At 40.0% G+C, this 19,661-nt stretch overlaps 1 protein-coding gene across 1 annotated transcript; it reads left to right on the forward strand.

Moving 5' to 3' along the window:
- On the forward strand, nucleotides 17,515-19,432 carry LOC109225347 (xyloglucan 6-xylosyltransferase 2). The gene has a single exon (XM_019389974.1). The coding sequence runs from the start codon at nucleotides 17,816-17,818 to the stop codon at nucleotides 19,208-19,210; it is 1,395 nt and encodes a 464-aa protein (XP_019245519.1). The 5' UTR covers nucleotides 17,515-17,815; the 3' UTR covers nucleotides 19,211-19,432.

Raw genomic sequence — 19,661 nt, forward strand, 5'->3', positions numbered from 1 at the left:
TTATTTCTTAATCATAAATCATTTAGTTGAGAGTATTTTATGTCATAATTAAAATAAAAATTATTGCACGTTATCCGCTAAGACTGCTATGATAGTAAATTTTAAATAAATCTTTCATTTCAAAAGCATTTATTATTAGCTTTTGTTATGTCTTTACTATATAATAGTCCATAATTGTTTTTATAATTATTTTTCTAAATATTATTTTTTTCACGTTTATGAGATACAATACTTATTAATTTAATATCTCAGTATTAGCTACTAGCTATTTACAAATAATTAGTTATCATGATATTGTATGGTGAATTATGCATCAGTTTATTAACTTGTTGAAACTTAAAAATAGATGGTGCTAGAGAATCATATTTAAATTGTGAATTATGTTTTTATATAAATTCTCTTTCGAATAGAAAGCATATTAAATAAAAGTAGTATTTTAAGTAAATATCAAATTATTATGTTGAAATTCTTTTAAGATTTATTACTCCTTAAGAGATACATATAAGATTTCATATCGGATACATTACTTTTGATGTTTGAGTTGTAACGACGTTGCAACTAATTTGCATATTATGATATATGTCATACTTTTCGTATTGTTCTTTGTAAATATTTTAAATAGATTATTTGTTATAATTTTGTGATTTTGATGTAATTTTTGTAATTATTTTTTATTTTATACTATCTTAAAATTCTTGAAATTAGTAAAATTTACAGATCCGTGCTACTTACGCCCCATGTCTCAGGGCTTACGCCTCGCCTCGTCAGAGGTAAAACGCCTCGCCTCACGCCCCCGCCTTTTAAAACATTGGTACAAAGAACAATCAAATTACTTGTTTACCTCATACATATTAAAAATGTATTTTTAAAAGGTAAAATATGTTATTGGACATTAATATTATTGTAGTGATCGCAAAGTATATGGCTATATGACTGATTGGCCCCACGCGATAATAAAACTTAATACACCTAAAATTCATTATGAAGTTGAAAGCCATCAAAATGACCTTATGTCCAATCGACTTAGAAATAAGCTTATTGTATTCAGATCAAATAATATAAAAGAGATTTCATTTACATATAAGTGAATCATTTTAACTTTTTACAGGAATCATGCAACGCTATATTATTTTTATTAATCAAGTCTGTGAGCTATCAAATTCTTTGGCTTGAACTGAGTCAGTGAAAATAAAAGGGGTGTAACGTAAACACGTCTTTTAAATATTAACTATTATGTTATGCTGTTATTAAAAACTTTATTCTCTTTAATATTGGGTACACGCGCGTTGCGCTTACAATGATACTAGTAGAAGAAAAGTGACTTAGCCACAAAGTAACAAACCCTAAATCTCTCTAAAATATAGACATTCATCTTAAATACAATTCTATTTATAATATTTATATTATATTATAATATATATTTTTTTAATAATAGTTTACAATGGAGTTAAAAATATCCGGAACCCATTTTAACCAACAAATAAAATAACAGAACAAACAAAAAAGAAGAAGATAAACAAATAAAGATTGCCCTTCAAATGTCAAGTTAGACGGTGGAGGAATTGATCATCTTCTACAACTTTTCTTGCACTTTAACCCTTTAAATAATTCTTTATTGCTAGTGCTACTAACTTTTTGGTGCATTTTATTTCTTTATTTTCATTCAATATTGCAAATTGCAAAATTACTAATGCTGCCACGAATCTTTAGAATATTCGGTAGACGGTGTCATGTAACATGGCTGTGATGCATGTGTTCTATATAACAGACGGCGTAGATCCACTAGATCCGATTACCCGAATCAAGTCTAATCCATGTGGGTCTCCCCTAATTCGTGGGCCATGTGTAACGTGTGTTTGAAAATAAAATTTTTGCTTAATCATAATTAGTTAATACTATATTACTTAATTATAATAAATTTAATATAATTTAGTATAAAATATTCAGTGCGAGTTAACTTTTACAATCAATAAGCTCCTCATATATCAATGTTATAAAATTTGTTTTTTTTTAGAACAGAGATCGTATTTATATATATCACATAATTGTAGATTTCATACAACTGGAATTGCTTTGTTTAATCTATGTCAGTATAAAGATGTGAAAAACTCTTACTACTAGAAACAATAATACTTAATTTATAACACTTAATTTAGACAGACTTAAGGAATAATTTGTAGTCTGAGAATCATATAACTTAGTCAAACTCCAACTTACTAAAAATAAAATTCATGTAAAGCATTAACGGAAATAAAAATTATTTAGATCATGACTAGCAACCTTTCATAAGAACATAAAATAAAAAAAAAATCATAATCTCTACTCATAAAAATATGATACATGCATGGTGCAAATTAAACTAACTTCGACAAATTACTAAGACGCACCTTACGATACTCCTCTACAAGATACATAAATGAAATCATAAGAATTTATCAATAAAATCCAGACAAATTCATCTACAATATACCCAAAAAAGATTATATTTTTGTTTACCCTAAAAATTGAGTAACAATTAAACTTGTAATGTGATTTTAAGGATACGTGATTTCACCTAATTCCAATTGATTAATTTAGAGATAAGCGATGAAATTGACAAGAATGTAAGACAAACCAGTGCTTGGACAATGCCCTCGAGCTGTTGAACCCTCGAGGGTTGCAAAGTAAGAACGGTTTAAGAACAATAAATTGATGAACAATAGAGAAATATTATATTGCTTTGATCCATATGAATGTAAGGGTTCTACAAATGATGGGGACCCCTCTTTATATACTAGAGGAATCCTAATTGTGGTACAATACTAATTACGGAAGTAAATCCCATGACTGATACAAATAACCGCCCTTGATTTGATCTGCTCCGAGATTTCCGCCGTGATCTTCGACCGGTTACGGATATTTCGCCTTTCCGTTATTGCATTTCACTCGAAGTCGGTCATACTTAGTCTCGATTGTTGTTGGCCTTGGTCTCGATGGACACTTTGATCTTTGGACTCGGTGCCTTGTCTTCGAACTCGGGTCTGATTCATTACGAGGTTACCCCCGATGCAGCTCCTTTGTTTCGATCAAATAGCAAAATTAGTTAGGCCCGATTTTGACCGTATACAGATAGTCCCCTCATTTCTTAGAGTGTAAGGAGAAGGAATGAACTGAGCCTTTGATTTTTCACCTCGACCAATCATGACGTCATCCTCGTGACGTAAGCGATGGAGGCGACTGAAGCGTCGCGTCTGCACAGTTCTCAAGATCACTAATTAGTGACAGTTGATGGTCGGCCACTAATGCCTTTGAACCGTCATGGCAAACATTATAAATAGACCCTCCTCATAATCTTTCCAAACTTTACTTTCAAAACTTTTCTTAATCTTCAAAACTCTCCTACTTCCTTTAAGTTCCTCAATTCCGCAAATTTTCTACATCCTGTTCGCCAATCCTCTCTTAAACTTCATCTTCTTCTTTCTTCTGAACTCACATAGACACGGCGAAAACATCTAAAACCGTTCCCCAAGAGTAAAAAGCCTCTTCATCGCAGCCGGCCGGTGATAAAACGCCGGTGGAGCCACCCATTGAGGAGTGTGTTCCGGGGTCATGCGATCTTACCTCCGATTTCAAGATCGAGAAACCCTCGTCTGTCCCCGGACGATGTGAGTCGATGTAGAGATATGTATGCTCGATAACCGAAAGTGATCGCGAGCAGGTGAAAAAATATTGCCACTGGGAAAACGAAAAGGTGGTGATCCTGACCCCTGAAGAGGACATCACCACTCACGTGAAAGGGTTCTTGAGTGTTTACACTTACCCTTTGACGTTGGGTCCCGTTGACCCTGTTATCCTTGATTTCTGCCGTCAATACCAAATAACCTTGGGCCAGATCCATCCTTCCTTCTGGAGCATTGTTATTCTGCTTCGATTCTTCGTGAGCCAAGCCGAAGGGATGCCTTTTACCCTCGACCACCTTATTAGAATGTACAGCCCCCGTCTCTATCGAGGAGGGTTGATAAGGCTTTAGCATCGGGCCACCAAGGTGTTGTTCTCGAGCATAGATGAGGACAAGGACCGAGGATAGATGGGCCGGTTTGTTCGAGTGAGGACTTCCGACATAATTTTGGCCGAGAAGATGTCGTTCCCTGAAGAGTGGAACATGAAGCGTAAGCACGAACTCACTTATAGCTTCCGTCTACCGTTTTATTTCTTTAGTCTTTTCGTATTGACACTCTTTCCTATGATACAGTGGTTTCTTGGGTGCCGGGTGCAATCCCGGACCTTAAAGGCTGGGTTTAGAAGCTGGCCTCGACCTCTTCGTACTCTGAGCGTTGTTGGCATGATTTGGCCAAGGGCCGATGGGAGGCCAAAAATCACGGTAAGCTTCTCTATCGTGTTCAATACCTTTCTGTGAAATGTGTCTTTCTTATTTTTACTTGATTTCCTCCCGTACAGGTCTCAAAGATAACGTGCTATGAGGCCGCCCCCACCCGGGGAAGAGGAGGCCCCGAAAACGGCTAAGGACAAGAAGAGGAGAAGGGCCTCGCCTTCCGACACTCCAAAGCCTAAGAAGAGCAATGTCACGACCCAAAATCTGTTAAAGGTCGTGATGGCGCCGGACACCACTGTCACGCAAGCCAACACTAAATAGTTAATTAAATTCTCATTTTAATATTTTTTTGAAATCATAAATTTCCTTCAACTTAACTCGTAAAAAGGCAAACTTTACAGAATAATAATAATATTTTCCAATTTCAATACTGAGTATCCCATAATCCTCCCAGAACCAGGTGTCACAAGTACATGAGCATTTACTAGGAAATAAATAAATACAATAACTGTCCAGAATACAAATTTGGACAGAAAAGAAAAATACAAGTACTCTGAAGGAGACTCTGCTGGTTGCGAACCGTCTCATAAGATGCAGCTCACCTAAGTCCTCGTATCAACCACGTCGCTACGTCCACAAGGCCACTAGACATACATGTGCCTGTACAACAAAATATACAGCAAATGTAGTATGAGTACGAAAACAATGCGTACCTAGTAAGCATTCAGTCTAATATCGAAGAAGTAGTAACGAGAGGTCGACTCCGACACTTATTATGGCCAACAATAATATACCGATAACATGATAAATTATGGACTTTATAAGGCAACTGTAAACTCAATAACATGAAGCAGGTAAACAATTCTTTTGTTAATAGGAGATTTCCAAATTTATTTTCATCTTTTAACAATTTATATCTCCGGCCAATGAGGCCACATCAATTATCAATAATTCTAAAACAATCAATTAAGTCATGCGCAAATCATGCCGAGGTCGTAAGGCCCGATCCAACATAATATTAAAATGTGCACTGCCGGAGGGTCGAACGGTGCGAACCATAGATGCATCTATTTAATCTGCCGAGGCGTTAGGCCCGTTCCACAAAAGATAAACGCATTCAAACAACCAAATCAAGGATTTATTTAGGTTTGATGTTCAAAGAAATATCAATTCTCATTAACGGTCAAGTGACCCGTCCAAAACCCAAGTAGGTGAAGTTTAACCTTTTGAAGTTCCTTTATCAAGTTCCAATGGATTTTAAACGGTTAAATTAACAAGTAGGATGCAAGCATCGCAAATATAACGTGATTTGGATCCTAGACTACCCGAACATAAGCATAATTGTAGCTACACACGGACTCTCGTCACCTCGTGCGTACGCAGCCCCCACGAATAGAAGCACATATTGAATTATTTCACCTATGGGGTAAATTCCCTCTTACAAGGTTATAAAGGAGACTTACCTCGCTCCGAAGTTCCATATTTGACTCCCAAGCCCTCCCGACGACTCAAACCGATACCCAACGCTCCAAGACTAGTCAGTAATTGTGCAAACCCATAAATATATACTCAAATACTCATTATAATCTAATTTATAATAATTTCTAACCCCGATTTAAAAGTCGATAAAAATCACCCTCGGGCCCACATGCCCGGATTCCGAAATTTTTTGAAGATAAATATTACCCATATCATCACGAACTCAAATATATAATTTATTCTCAATTCCATGCCCAAATTCGTGGTCAAAATCCAAAAATACCAATTTTTTAGGTTTTCTACCAAAAACCCAAATTTGCACTAATTTTCCATGAATTTCCATGTTAAAATATATATATAATCCAAGTATTTAACTTGTAATAGGTGGGAATCACTTACCTTGACATAGATGATGAAGACGGAGCTCAAAAATCGCTCCTAGGTCGTCTCCCATAGAGGAAATTATATGAAATGAGCGAAACCCATTTTTGCAAACTTATACACTGCCATGCAACCCTTCTTCGCATTTGCGAGCCTTCCATCACGTTCGCGATGAACAAAATTCTCAAAAGCCATTTCCAAACTCTTCTCAAATAGCCTCTAGTATAATGATCATAACTTTTGGTACAAAACTCCAAATGATAAATGGTTTAACTTTTCAAAAACAAGACACCAAGATCAACAACTTTCATGTTTCGGTCATCTCCCAATTCCTTATATATTTCGAGATATAAGCTTCCAAAATCAGCACTGTGCAACACAAATTTCTTCTTCATCTTCCCGGACAGCCTGTAGTGTACCAGCCATAACTTTTTGTAAACAAATCCAAATGCTAAATGGTTTACTTTTCTGCAAACTAGACACAAAGGTCTACAATTTTAATTTTTGGATCATCTCCAAATTCCTTATAGATTGCGAGATATGAGCCTCCAAAGTCAGACCTGTGCAATAGAGATTTCCTTCTTCTCGAACGCGAAGAACAAAATCCCAGAAGCCAAATCCTTCTCCGCGAACGCGAAGAACAACTCTAGATATCAGTAAATTAGCATCCAAAGTAGCCCAAAATGATCCGAACCACACCCGAAACACACCCAGGCCCCTGGGACCCCGTTCAATCACACCAACCTATCCTAAAACATGACACAAACTTGCTCGAGGCCTCAAATCACATCCAACAACATCGAAATCATGAATCGCACCCCAATTCAAGCTTAATGAACTTTAGAACTTCAAACTTCTACATTCGATGCCGAAACCTATCAAATCACGTCCGATTGACCTCATATTTTGCACATAAGTCATATTTGACATTACAGACCTACTCCAACTTTCGAAATCAGAATCCGACCCTGATATCAAAAAGTCCACTCCCGGTCAAACTTCTCAAAAACCTTCAAATTTCTAATTTTTGACAAACGACTCCGAAATGACCTACGAACCTCCAAATCCACATCGGGACGCGCTCCCAATACCATATCACCATACGGAGCTATTCCTAGACTAAGAATCCCAAACTGACATCGATAACACTGAAATGTACTTCAACCCAAATTTATGAATTTCTTCCAAAATGCCAACTTCCGGGTCATCCAAAACCCAATCTGAATATACGCCCAAGTCCGAAATCATCATACAAACCTGTTGGAACCTTCAAATCCTGATTCCGAGGTTGTTTACTCAAAAATCCAACCTTAGTCAATTCTTCCAACTTAAAGCTTCTAAAATGAGAATTCTCTTTCCAAATCAACTCTGAACTTCCGAAATTTCAGTTCCGACCACGCGTACAAGTCATAATACCTAAAGTGAAGCTGCTCAAGGCCTCAAACCACCGAACGACGCGCTAGAGCTCAAAACGACTGGTCGGATCATTTCAAGCAAAGCCCGTAAGTCGAAGAAGGATGTTGCTGCTCTGTCAGCCGACGAAGCCCAAAAGCTACGGGATAAAGAAGAGGAGGGAGAAGATGCGGACTGTGAGCTGGTGGCTCGATAGAGGGGAAGCGTCCAAGCTTCAAAAGCAGTTGAGCCGGTGATGGTCGCGGAGGCTCATCTTCGGACCGAGGAGATCTTGGAAGATTATCCGAGCAAAGTCCTTGAGTCATCGGGGGATGAAGATGTCTCCCGCCATGACAAAAAACCGACGAGTGTGCCTGTCCGCCGTATCGAATAATCGGCGGTTGCGCCTGAGGGTCCGATCCCGAGGTCCTTCGAAAAGGAGAGAGTTCCCTCAGTGGCTTGCTTGGGACAATTAATATTGATGATTCGCCTCCCGACCCCACGTTTTCCTAGGGTCAATTTCGGGAGGCTCGGTCTATGAAGACCCCCGATGTGGAAACTGCCCACGAAAGGGATGACATATTCCGTGGCTGCTTTACGGGGTTCGATAATGTTTCCGACCTGGATAGAGCGATTATTTTTTATGAGGCTCAGCGACTCCTGAACTAGGTAAATTCCAGCCCTGGTAATTAGGTTTATGTTTGTTTTTATTTCCCTTTGTCTGATTTCCTTCCTTTCTCCATAGGCTGTGATGCTTCATCGGGAAGCGCTTTCCAAATCCCAAGCCAAGCTAAACCAGTGTGAGGCCGATCTCAAAAGGCTCACGAAGGAGAGAGATGCCCTCAAACTCCTCTATGTGCAAAAAGAAGAGGAGACTAGGGACCTCCGAGCTGAGTTGGCAACAGCCCATAAAAATCAGACCGATCGCATCGAGTAGGTAGCGTAAATTTTTAGGAGCTTGACATATCAATTCGATATTGGCGACTAACACTTAGATCCTGCAGGTGTAGCTGAAGGCCGAGAAAATCGAGCAGCTCAGCGAGGAGGCAAAGACTTTGGGGTGGAAGCAGAATATGGACCGCCTCACCTCGGAGAAAGATACGGCTTGAGCCCAGTTGTCTTCGGTTGAGCATCAACTCTAAAGCATGAAGTAAGAGAGCTTGGCTTGAGCCAAGAAAATTGAAGAGCTCGAGACTCGGCTGGCCGCTGAGCTTGCAAGGGTCGCGTCTGTAGCGGAAAAAGTGAAGGCCGAGGCGGAGGCGGTCGTGGCCGTCTACCGATCCGATGCTGAAGCCGCTTACGCTCGAGCAAAGGAAATTTCCGATGCTGCTCAGGTTCAATTATCCCGTGTTGCCGAGCATGCTAAATGCCAGTCTCGAAGAGAGACTCTCGAAGAGATTCATGCTCGGCTTTGACCTCACGGCCGATATCGAAAATGCAAAAGAGCTAGAGGCCGAAGCCGAAGCCGAAGCTTTTCTCTCTTCTGATGATGACTCCGGGAGTGCGAGCGGATCTGAGAGCGGAGAAGATGAAGATGAAGCTCCCAGGGAAGATTAGGAACTTAGAATTTTTTCCTTCTTTTTTGGATTTTTGTGTAAGGCCCTGAGTGGTCTTTGTAAATACTCTTGCATATATGAAAGATCCTTTTTCTTTCCGATTTGTCTCTGATTTCTGTTTTGTGAAAATTTTGTTTTGCTTTCGCCTTATGATAATTCTGATATACTTTAGGTCTTGTATGAAATTTGACTCACTTCGTTGTCTTGTGAAATTTTTCATTTTCGTTTGTTTGTGAATCCGAAACTTAAGCGATTTGATCGGAGTTGGACTAATATAGTCTCTATCATCGAGTGAGTATTTGCTCGAACTCGAAGTAGGAAAAAACCCTTAGGTTTCGTTTGATCGAGGGCGGATCCTCGAACCTAGAAAATATAATGGCCCTTAGGCTCTTTGAATTGGGCCGATATGGCCTCAAAAGAGTGGCTTCTTCCCTTTTCAGCTTAAGAAGATAAATCATATAAGAATTTATTGTGCCTTAGCACGGGGTAACTCTGTACCCATTAGGATTCTCGAGGGTTTGATTTATCTAAAACTTTGTTATGCCTTATCATAAGTTTGTTCGAGAGTTCGAACAATTTAGTACCCCTTAAGGTTTTCGAGGGTTGATGTTGCCTTGTTTAACCGGTTTTGTGAAAATATTTGAAGGTCTATTTTATTACGAAATTCGGACGTCTCCGAACCGTGTTAGTTCAGCTGTAGCCTTTAACTTGAGATTTGCCCTTTGGGCTTGTTTCTCAATAGTACTTTGAACTTGTTCGAAGTACCAGTCCCCGAGTGAGATGGTCGTGGCCTGTAAAATCGAGAGTTGCCTTTACAAGGTCTTATGATTTTGAAGTTTAGTAATTCGAGAAGGTCAATTTTCGGATGGCAGTCCCCAAGTACGGAGTTAATTGCTCGAGATTTAGTTGTGATTGGCTCTTGAGCCGATTTCCGTAAAATATCGTAAGTACGAAATTATAAAGTAGAATTTTCACTAAGGCATGGAACATCTGATAAGGAAAACGTACTTCTTTCAATAGATCATTTATGCGTACATGTTTGTCATTAGGGCTCGGACAATCTACATGGGCACGGTTTGTTTGACCGTTTGTCCCTTTACAAAATTTTCCTATCAAGACCCTATTGACAGGAAGCATCTTCCTTGAAAACATAATATCCGAGGGTGATGCCCCCCAGTATTGAGGTTGATTGTAAAGAAGCCTCGGACACTGTTAAATTGTCCCCAGGTAGCACATACAATTGTTGCCTCGTTAAAAACATCGCCCGAAAAACCCATTTGGGATAAAAACTGATCTAAGGGAAAAAGAGTGCAACGCGTGCTTTAAAACCTAAGGTCTTCGTGTTGAAGATCTTCTTGACGTCTTCGACCGAACACTTGCAATAAGTTAGTATCAAATATAAACGACAAGGGAGAAAGTCATACCTTAGCAATAATATCGTTTGAGGAGTGATATGTTTTTATTTGGCAATTGTTCGCCTTCCATTGTGCCATATTTGTTAGATCCCTTTCCGATGACACCGAGCACCTGATATGGCCCTTCCCAATTTGGGCCGAGTTTTCCTTCATTTGGGTCTCGATTATTGAGGGTGACTTTTCTCAGAACTGAGTCCCATATTTTGAAGTGTCGAAGATTGGCTCTTCGATTATAATATCTTTCGATTCGCTGTTTCTGGGCGGCCATTCGAACGAGGGCGGCTTCCCGTTTTTCGTCTAACAATTCGAGGCTTGTGCTTGTAGCCTCGTGATTTGATTCTTCCGTTGTGTATCGAAACCTGACGATGGGTTCCTGACTTTGACCGGGATTCGGTGACATATACCAAGGAGAATGGCGTTGCCCCCGTACTGGATTTTGTCGTTGTCCGATATGCTTAAAGGACTTCGGGCAAAATTTCTCTCCATTTCCACCTTTTCTTTAGGTTTTGAATGATGGTCTTGTTCATTGATTCGGCCTGTCCGTTCCCAGTAGGATGATATGGTGTCAATAATATCCTTTTTATTTTGTGATCTTCGAGGAACTTTGTTACTTTGCTGCCGATAAATGGTTTTCCATTGTCGCACACTATCTCAGCCGGTATCCCGAATCGGCATACGATGTGATCCCAGATGAAGTCTATAACTTCTTTCTCTCTGACTTTCTCGAAAGTCTGTACTTTAACCCATTTAGAGAAATAGTCAGTCATAAATAAATGAACTTAGCTTTACCTGGGGCTGATGGCAGAGGACCAACGATGTCCATCCCCCATTTCATGAATGGCCATGGGGATAGGACTGAATGAAGTTGCTCTCCGGGTTGGTGGATCATCGGCGCATGCCTTTGGCTTTTGTCACATTTTCGAACGAACTCCTTAGTATCTTTTTCCATACCATCCCAATAATATCCTGCTCTGATGACTTTGTGAACTAGAGATTCGGCGCCGGAATGGTTCCCGCAAGTGCCCTCATGAATTTCTCGAAGGACGTAGTCGGTGTCTCCCAGACCCAAGCATATAGCCAACGACCCATCGAACGTTCTTTGTACAATGTTCCATCTTCGGCCAATTAAATTGTGCAGCTTTCGTTGTAGAGTCCTCGATTCCTTAGAGTCCGATGGAAGTTTCACATTCTTTAGATAATCGATATATTTGTTCCTCCAATCCCAAGTTAGGCTTGTGGAGTTTATTTCAGCGTGGCCTTCTTCGACCACCGATTTTGAAAGCTGTACGACAGTCCCCGAGCTAATTTCATCATCTTCGACTGATGACCCCAAATTTGCAAGGGCATCAGCCTCACCGTTCTGTTCTCGAGGTACATGATGTAGGGTCCATTCTTTGAACCGGTGTAAGGTTACTTGCAATTTGTCTAAGTAACTCTACATTCGATCTTCTCGAACCTCGAAGGTTTTGTTGACCTGGTTAACCACGAGTTAGGAATCACATTTGGCCTCGATGACTTCTGCTCCCAAACTTTTAGCCAGCTCGAGACCTGTAGTGATGGCCTCATACTCGGCCTCATTGTTAGTCAACTTGGGGGTTTTGATAGATTTTCTAATCGTATTGCATGTGGGTGGCTTCAAAACGATGCCTAGACCGGACCCCTTCACATTCGAAGCACCATCTGTGAAGAGGGTCCACACCCCCGAGGATGTACTCGATTTTAACAATAGCTCCTTTTCGACCTCGGGCACGAGGGCTGGTGTAAAGTTGGCCACGTAGCCTGCTAAGATTTGAGACTTGATGGTCGTTCGGGGTTGATACTCGATATCGTACCCACTAATTTCGACGGCCCATTTGGCCAGTCGGCCCGAGAGCTCGGGCTTGTGCAAAATGTTACGAAGGGGATAGGTGGTTACAACACAAATTGGGTGACATTGAAAATATGATTTTAATTTCCTAGAGGCGCTTATTAGAGCTAGCGCTAATTTTTCTAAGTGTGGGTATCGGGTCTCTTCTTGACCTAAAGTTCGGCTAACATAGTAAATAGGGAATTACGTACCTTGTTCTTCTCGAACTAAGACACCACTTACCCGACCTCCGAGACTACCAAATACAAGTAGAGTTGCTCGTCCGCTTTCGGAGTATGAAGCAATTGTGGGCTTGAAAGGTACCTCTTTAATTCATTCAATGCCTGTTGGCATTCCAAGGTCCAAGTAAAATTATTCTTCTTTTTGAGAAGTGAGAAGAACCTGTAGCTTCGATCAGAAGACCTCGAGATAAGCCGGCCTAAAGCAGCTATCCGTCATGTTAGCCTTTGTACGGCCTTAACGTTGTCCACGACTGTGATATCTTTGATTGACTTGATTTTATCGGGGTTGATCTCGATTCCCCGATTTGATACCATAAAGCCGAGGAACTTTCCTGAACCGACCCCGAATGCGCATTTCTCGGGGTTGAGCTTCATGTTGTATTTTTTCAAGATGTCGAAGGTTTCCTGCAAATGTGTCAAGTGGTCCTCTGCGCAGGGACTTAACTAGAATGTCATGAATATAAACCTCTATTGATTTACCTATTTGTTCTTCGAACATTCGGTTTACTAGGCGTTGATAGGTAACACTGACATTTTTTAGCCAAACCGCATTACATTATAGCAATAGGTACCGTACTTAGTGATAAATGAAGTTTTTTCCTGATCCTCTGGGTTCATTTGTATTTGGTTGTACCCGGAGTAGGCATCAAGAAAGCTGAGGATCTCGTGGCCGGCCATGGAATCGATCATGCGATCAATATTTGGCAATAGAAAAGAGTCTTTAGGGCATGCTTTGTTTAAGTCTTTATAATCTACACACATTCTAAATTTATTCCCCTTCTTGGGGACAACAACTACTTTTGCTAACCTTTCGGGATATTTTACTTCCTGGATAGACCCTATTTTGAGAAGTTTGGTTACCTCGTCCTTGATGAACGCATGCTTTACCTCGGACTGTGGCCTTCTCTTTTGCTTTACCGATCTGAACTTCGAGTCCAAACTACATTGATGTGTGGTGATCTCCGGTAGGATCCCTATCATGTCAAGGCGGGACCAAGCAAAACAATCCATATTTTTAATAAGAAATTTAATGAGTTTTTCCCTGAGCTCGGGAGTTAACCCCGTGCCCAGGTATACCTTTCGATCGGGCAGGTGCTCGATCAGTATGATTTGTGCTAGCTCTTCGACCGTTGACTTCATGGCATCGGAGTTGTCAGGGATTACGAAGGTTCGAGGTATCATGCAATCATCGTCCTCGATAATTTCCTGTTGTTCCAATCTGGTCGAAGCCGGCGACTGTGGTTGTTATTTGACCTTATGCTTTTCTTTTGATTCTGGTCGCTTTGTTGATGTGAGAGTCGACACTGGTATTACATCATCGATTGCAAACATTTCTTTGGCTACGGGTTGTTCGCCGTACACCATCTTGACTCCTTCCGATGTTGGGAATTTCAAGACTTGATAAAGCGTTGAAGGTACTGCCCTCATATTATGGATCCAAGGTCTTCCGAGCAGCGTGTTGTACCTCATATCTCCTTCGATCACGTGGAACTTCGTTTCCTGGATAGTTCCAGCCACATTTACTGGCAACATAATCTCCCCTTTAGTGGTTTCACTCGCCATGTTGAAACCGTTGAGCACTCGAGCAGCAGGCACAATCTGATCCTGAAGGCCGAGTTGCTCCACGACCCTCGATCGAATAGTATTCGCTGAGCTACATGGATTAACCAACACACGTTTAACTTGAATTTTATTCATAAGGATAGATATTACCAGTGTGTCATTGTGAGGCTGTTCGATCCCTTTTGCATCCTCATCGTTGAAGGATGGTATCTTCTAGTAAGTAGTCCCGGGTATGCTTCTCCCTTGTGATTGTGACTTTGGTGCATTTAAATGTTGTACCCTGAGGGATATTGACCCCACTAACGATCATATGAATCACGTTCTATGGTTCCTCCTGTTCGTTTTTCCTGTTTGCATCCCTGTCTCTGAAATGATTTTTTTCACGGTCACTCAAGAATTCTCGAAGATGGCCTTCGTTGAATAAACGAGCTACCTCCTCCCTTAATTGTCTGCAGTCCTCGGTCCTGTGACCATGGGTTCCATGGTACTTTCACATTTGATTCGGATTCCTTTGAGCTGGATAGGTTTGCAGGGGTCTGGGCCATCTAGTATCCTTGTCGTCCAATGGCTGACATAATACCTGAAGCATCGATGTTGAAGTTGTATTCTGATAACCGTGGTGCTTCCTTAGGCTCGACGTGTTTATCGAAGCCATTCTTACTCATGAGCCCTCAAGAATTTTTACCTCGATCATTCCTTCAATAATTTAGAACGAGATTACATCCCGGTCCGTTGTTCCTTCGATCTGTACTATATGGTTGGTATCGATCTCTGTTCGATCGGGGCTCTCTGTCGATGTCCCTTTGAATCCTACCTTCGGACCTGTTTGGGTAAACGGAACCAGATGGAGCTCCCAACTGATCATCCTCGACCTTGATCTTCGATTGGTACCGATTATGCATATCGGCCCAGGTCACCACTGGATATTCAACCAAATTCTGCTTTAGTTGACGTGATGCTATCGAACTTCGCTAGTTCAAAGCTTAAGTGAAAGCTTGGACAACCCAATCATCGGTAACCAGGGGTAGATCTATGTGTTCTATCTGATATCGAGATACAAACTCCCTTAGCATTTCATTGTCCTTTTGTCTCACTTTGAAGAGGTCCGACTTCCTGGTCGCGACCTTTATTGCTCTGACGTGCGCCTTTACGAATGAATCAGCGAGCATGGCGAAAGAATCGATGGATTTGAGCGGCAAATTGTGGTACCATATCATTGCCTACTTTGATAAAGTTTCCCCAAATTTTTTCAACAAAACGGATTCAATCTCATTATCTTCTAAGTCATTTCCCTTTATTCCGCATGTGTACAAAGTGATGTGTTCATTAGGATCGGTAGTCCCGATGTACTTAGGTATATCCGGCATACGGAACTTCTTCGGAATGGGCTTCGGAGCCACACTTTGAGGAAAAGGCTTCTGTACGAACTTTTTCGAATCCAAACCCTTTAGGATCGGAGGTGCCCCCGGTATTTGGTCAACCCGTGAGTTGTATGTCTCTACCTTTTTGTCATCGTCCTCGATTTTCTTTTCACCTGATTCTATCCGTTTAGTGAGCTCCTCGAGCATTCTCATGATGGCGGGGTCAGTTCCTGATCCATTATAAATTTCTCCTGTACATGCTCGACTCTATGAATAATTTCCTGTGACGTGTCGAGTTCGATTCTGCTTGGTGTCCGATTCTGGAGTTGCCCTATTACAGCCTGCTGAGTTTGTAGCATGTCAAATATCATTCGAAGGCTAATTCCGCCTTCTTCACCATTTTATGCGTTCTGATCGGCTGCCCGGGCGTCTGTGCGGACGCTTTTTTCAGGGTCGATGCCAAAATCTCCTCGAATGGCAACACGAAAACTAACATCAACCGTATCCACGACCTGTGGTGCGTCGGGATTGATTGGAGGCACCCCGTTTCCCGGGGCGACTACGTGTTCGTTTTCGCCATGAAGACCAATGCCGGTGTTAGTGTGAGTGGGTACTGCTTGAGAGTGTGACATGTTGATTCCTGAAATCAAAAACACTTACAAGAACAAGTGTAAAAGCAGTGTGTGTTATGAAGGTTAATATTAAGCAATCACTATTATCCTTAGCCCCACGGTGGGCGCCAAACTGTTTACCCTAAAAATCGATAACAATTAAACTTGTAATGTGGTTTTAAGGTTACATGATTTCACCTAATGCCAATTGATTAATTTAGAGATAAGTGACGAAATTTACAAGAATGTAAGACAAACCAGTGCTTGGACAATGCCCTCGAGTTGTTGAACCCTCGAGGGTTGCAAAGTAAGAATAGTTAAAGAACAATAAATTGATGAACAATAGAGAAATATTATATTTCTTTGATCTGTATGAATGTAAGGTGTCTACAAATGATGGGGACCCCTCTTTATATACTAGAGGAATTAATTGTGGTACAATACTAATTACGGAAGTAAATCCCATGATTAATACAAATAACCGCCCTTGATTTGATCTGCTCCGAGATTTCCGCCATGATCTCAGACCGATTACGGATATTTCGCCTTTCCGTATTGCATTTCACTCGAAGTCGGTCATACTTAGTCTCGATTGTTGCTGGCCTCGGTCTCGATGGACACTTCGATCTTTGGACTCGGTGCCTCGTCTTCGAACTCGGGTCTGATTCATTACGAGGTTACCCCTGATGCAGCTCCTTTGTTTCGATCAAATAGCAAAATCGGGTAGGCCCAATTTTGACCGTATACAATTTTGTTAATAAGTAATTCTCGTAAAATTTCTCAACATTAATAAAGGAGTAAGAACTAATTATATTGAACCATCAACTTATTTTTACAAAGCTAAAGCTTTTTAATTTTTCCTAGCCCGTAATACTCTTAATTGTTTAATTAAACCGTGTTACATATAATAAGTGTATATGATATAAACAATTTAGACATGCATTTCTATAAGCTAAAAAAGTGAAGGTCGTTTAGTTTGGAATAAAAAATTATTAATCTCTATATAAAAGATTGTTTTACTTATTCAATGTTCGATATAAAACTATGTTTTGCTAATATAATCTTCACATAATTAAACAATAGTATTAATGCAGAGTTTATAATGGCAATATGTCATAAGCTTGGAAAGTAAAATATATTACCATTATGTAAACATATATATGTGGACCTTTCACTAGAACTTGCTGTCTACCTGCCAAAGACTAAAATTGGAAAATAAAATGGAAAAAAGGAAACAACACAGCACTACTCTCCCACTACGCGTAGTATAATCCAGACTGTAATTAATTAATAAATCATTTCATTAAATGATTAAAATAATCTTAACTTAAATAAAATATTTTAAATCTTGTCGGAATCAAAAAGCATACAACAGTACATTCTTTCCTCTCATTTTTTTCATCTCCATCTCTATTTTTCTTACATCCACCGACACCTTCTTTTCCTCATAAACCCACCTCAGATCTTGTCTAAATCTCCATTTTTAAACACCCAATTTCCCAAAATTTCAATACCCAAATGAAATCAAGAACCAAACTTTCCATTTCTGTATCAATTTCCTTGTAAAAACTTTCCAAGATTTGATTTTTATCCCTTTTTCACCATCAAGATTTGATTTTTATTCCATTTCAGCTTCTGGGTATTTAATAAAAGTACAATGCTAGATCGGTTCTTGAGTGCTCGTAGAGCATGGCAAGTAAGGAGAATTGTAAGAAATGGAAAGCTTACATTTTTATGTTTGTTTCTTACCATTGTTGTCCTTAGAGGCAATTTGGGTGCTGGAAAATTTGGTACACCTGGTCAAGATTTGAAGGAAATTCGTGACACATTTAGCTATGTTCGAAAGCGCGTGGAGCCCAGACGCGTTCTTGAGGAAGCACAACAGGTAGATACTGCAACTGAGGGTGGTGGTGGTGCTACATCATCAGATAGTAATAACTATGCTACTTTTGATTTAAAGAAAATTTTAGTTGATGAAGATGATGGTGAGCCTGAGTTTAAGAGAGATCCGAATGAACCTTATAATCTTGGTCCTAAAATATCAGATTGGGATGAGCAAAGAGCTGAGTGGTTGAAAAAGAATCTTAATTTTCCTAATTTTGTAGGACCAAATAAGCCTAGGGTTTTGTTGGTTACTGGTTCATCACCTAAACCATGTGAAAATCCAATTGGTGATCATTACTTGTTGAAGTCAATAAAGAACAAGATTGATTATTGTAGGCTTCATGGGATTGAGATTTTTTACAATATGGCTTTGCTTGATGCTGAAATGTCTGGTTTTTGGGCTAAATTGCCTTTGCTTAGGAAGCTTTTGCTTTCACATCCTGAGGTTGAGTTTATTTGGTGGATGGATAGTGATGCTATGTTTACTGATATGGCTTTTGAGCTGCCTTGGGAAAGGTATAAAGATGTTGATCTTGTTATGCATGGATGGAATGATATGGTTTATAATGAGAAGAATTGGATTGGTTTGAATACTGGTAGTTTCTTATTGAGGAATACTCAATGGGCTTTAGATTTGCTTGATACTTTGGCACCTATGGGACCAAAGGGAAAGATTAGGGATGAAGCCGGGGCGATTCTTACTCGGGAGCTTAAAGGTAGACCAGTTTTCGAAGCTGATGATCAGTCTGCAATGGTATATATATTGGCTACTCAGAAGGAGAAATGGGGTGATAAGGTGTATCTCGAGAGTGCTTATTACTTGCACGGTTACTGGGGTATTTTGGTGGATAAATATGAAGAGATGATTGAGAATTACCACCCGGGTCTTGGTGACCATAGGTGGCCCCTTGTTACTCACTTTGTGGGTTGCAAGCCTTGTGCAAAGTTTGGAGATTATTCGGTAGAGAGGTGTTTGAAGCAAATGGATCGTGCATTCAACTTTGGCGACAACCAGATCCTTCAGATGTATGGATTCACTCATAAATCTCTTGGTAGTAGGAGAGTGAAGAGAACACGGAACGAAACAAGCAATCCGCTTGAAGTGAACGATGAGCTTGGATTACTTCACCCACCGTTTAAAGCTGTCAAGGTACCGTCATCTTCTTGAATGCACAAGAAAGGGATGCATTAAAGTCGAGATTAGGATGCCCTTTTACCTTAAATTTTTGTACCACTTATTCACGATATGTGCCACGATGTACTTGTTATTTAGGCCTGTGTTAGAACACTGGTTATTGTATTCCTTCATTTGTCATAGTGTTCTTGTGACATAATCTTTTTTAAGTTATATAAATTTCAATGGGAGGCATAATTGAATTCATATTGTATATTCTCCTTGTTCATTTTTTGTTGCCGTTGTGATTTTGAGGCATCTGGTTTGGTGCATTCTTCCTTCTTTGAGGTTATAATCTTTGATATTCTCATTTTGTACCGGACGCTGCTGAAGGATGGATTCTTATTGCTGCACATAGTTCTTGCTATGGACATTCTTGGGTAATTATTAATACTACCACATTAAGTTTCTAACACTGGAACATTAAACCAAAATGTGTTTCTAA

The sequence above is a fragment of the Nicotiana attenuata genome, chromosome 5 (genome assembly GCF_001879085.1).
Source record: "Nicotiana attenuata strain UT chromosome 5, NIATTr2, whole genome shotgun sequence".
NCBI classification, from domain to species: domain Eukaryota; kingdom Viridiplantae; phylum Streptophyta; class Magnoliopsida; order Solanales; family Solanaceae; genus Nicotiana; species Nicotiana attenuata.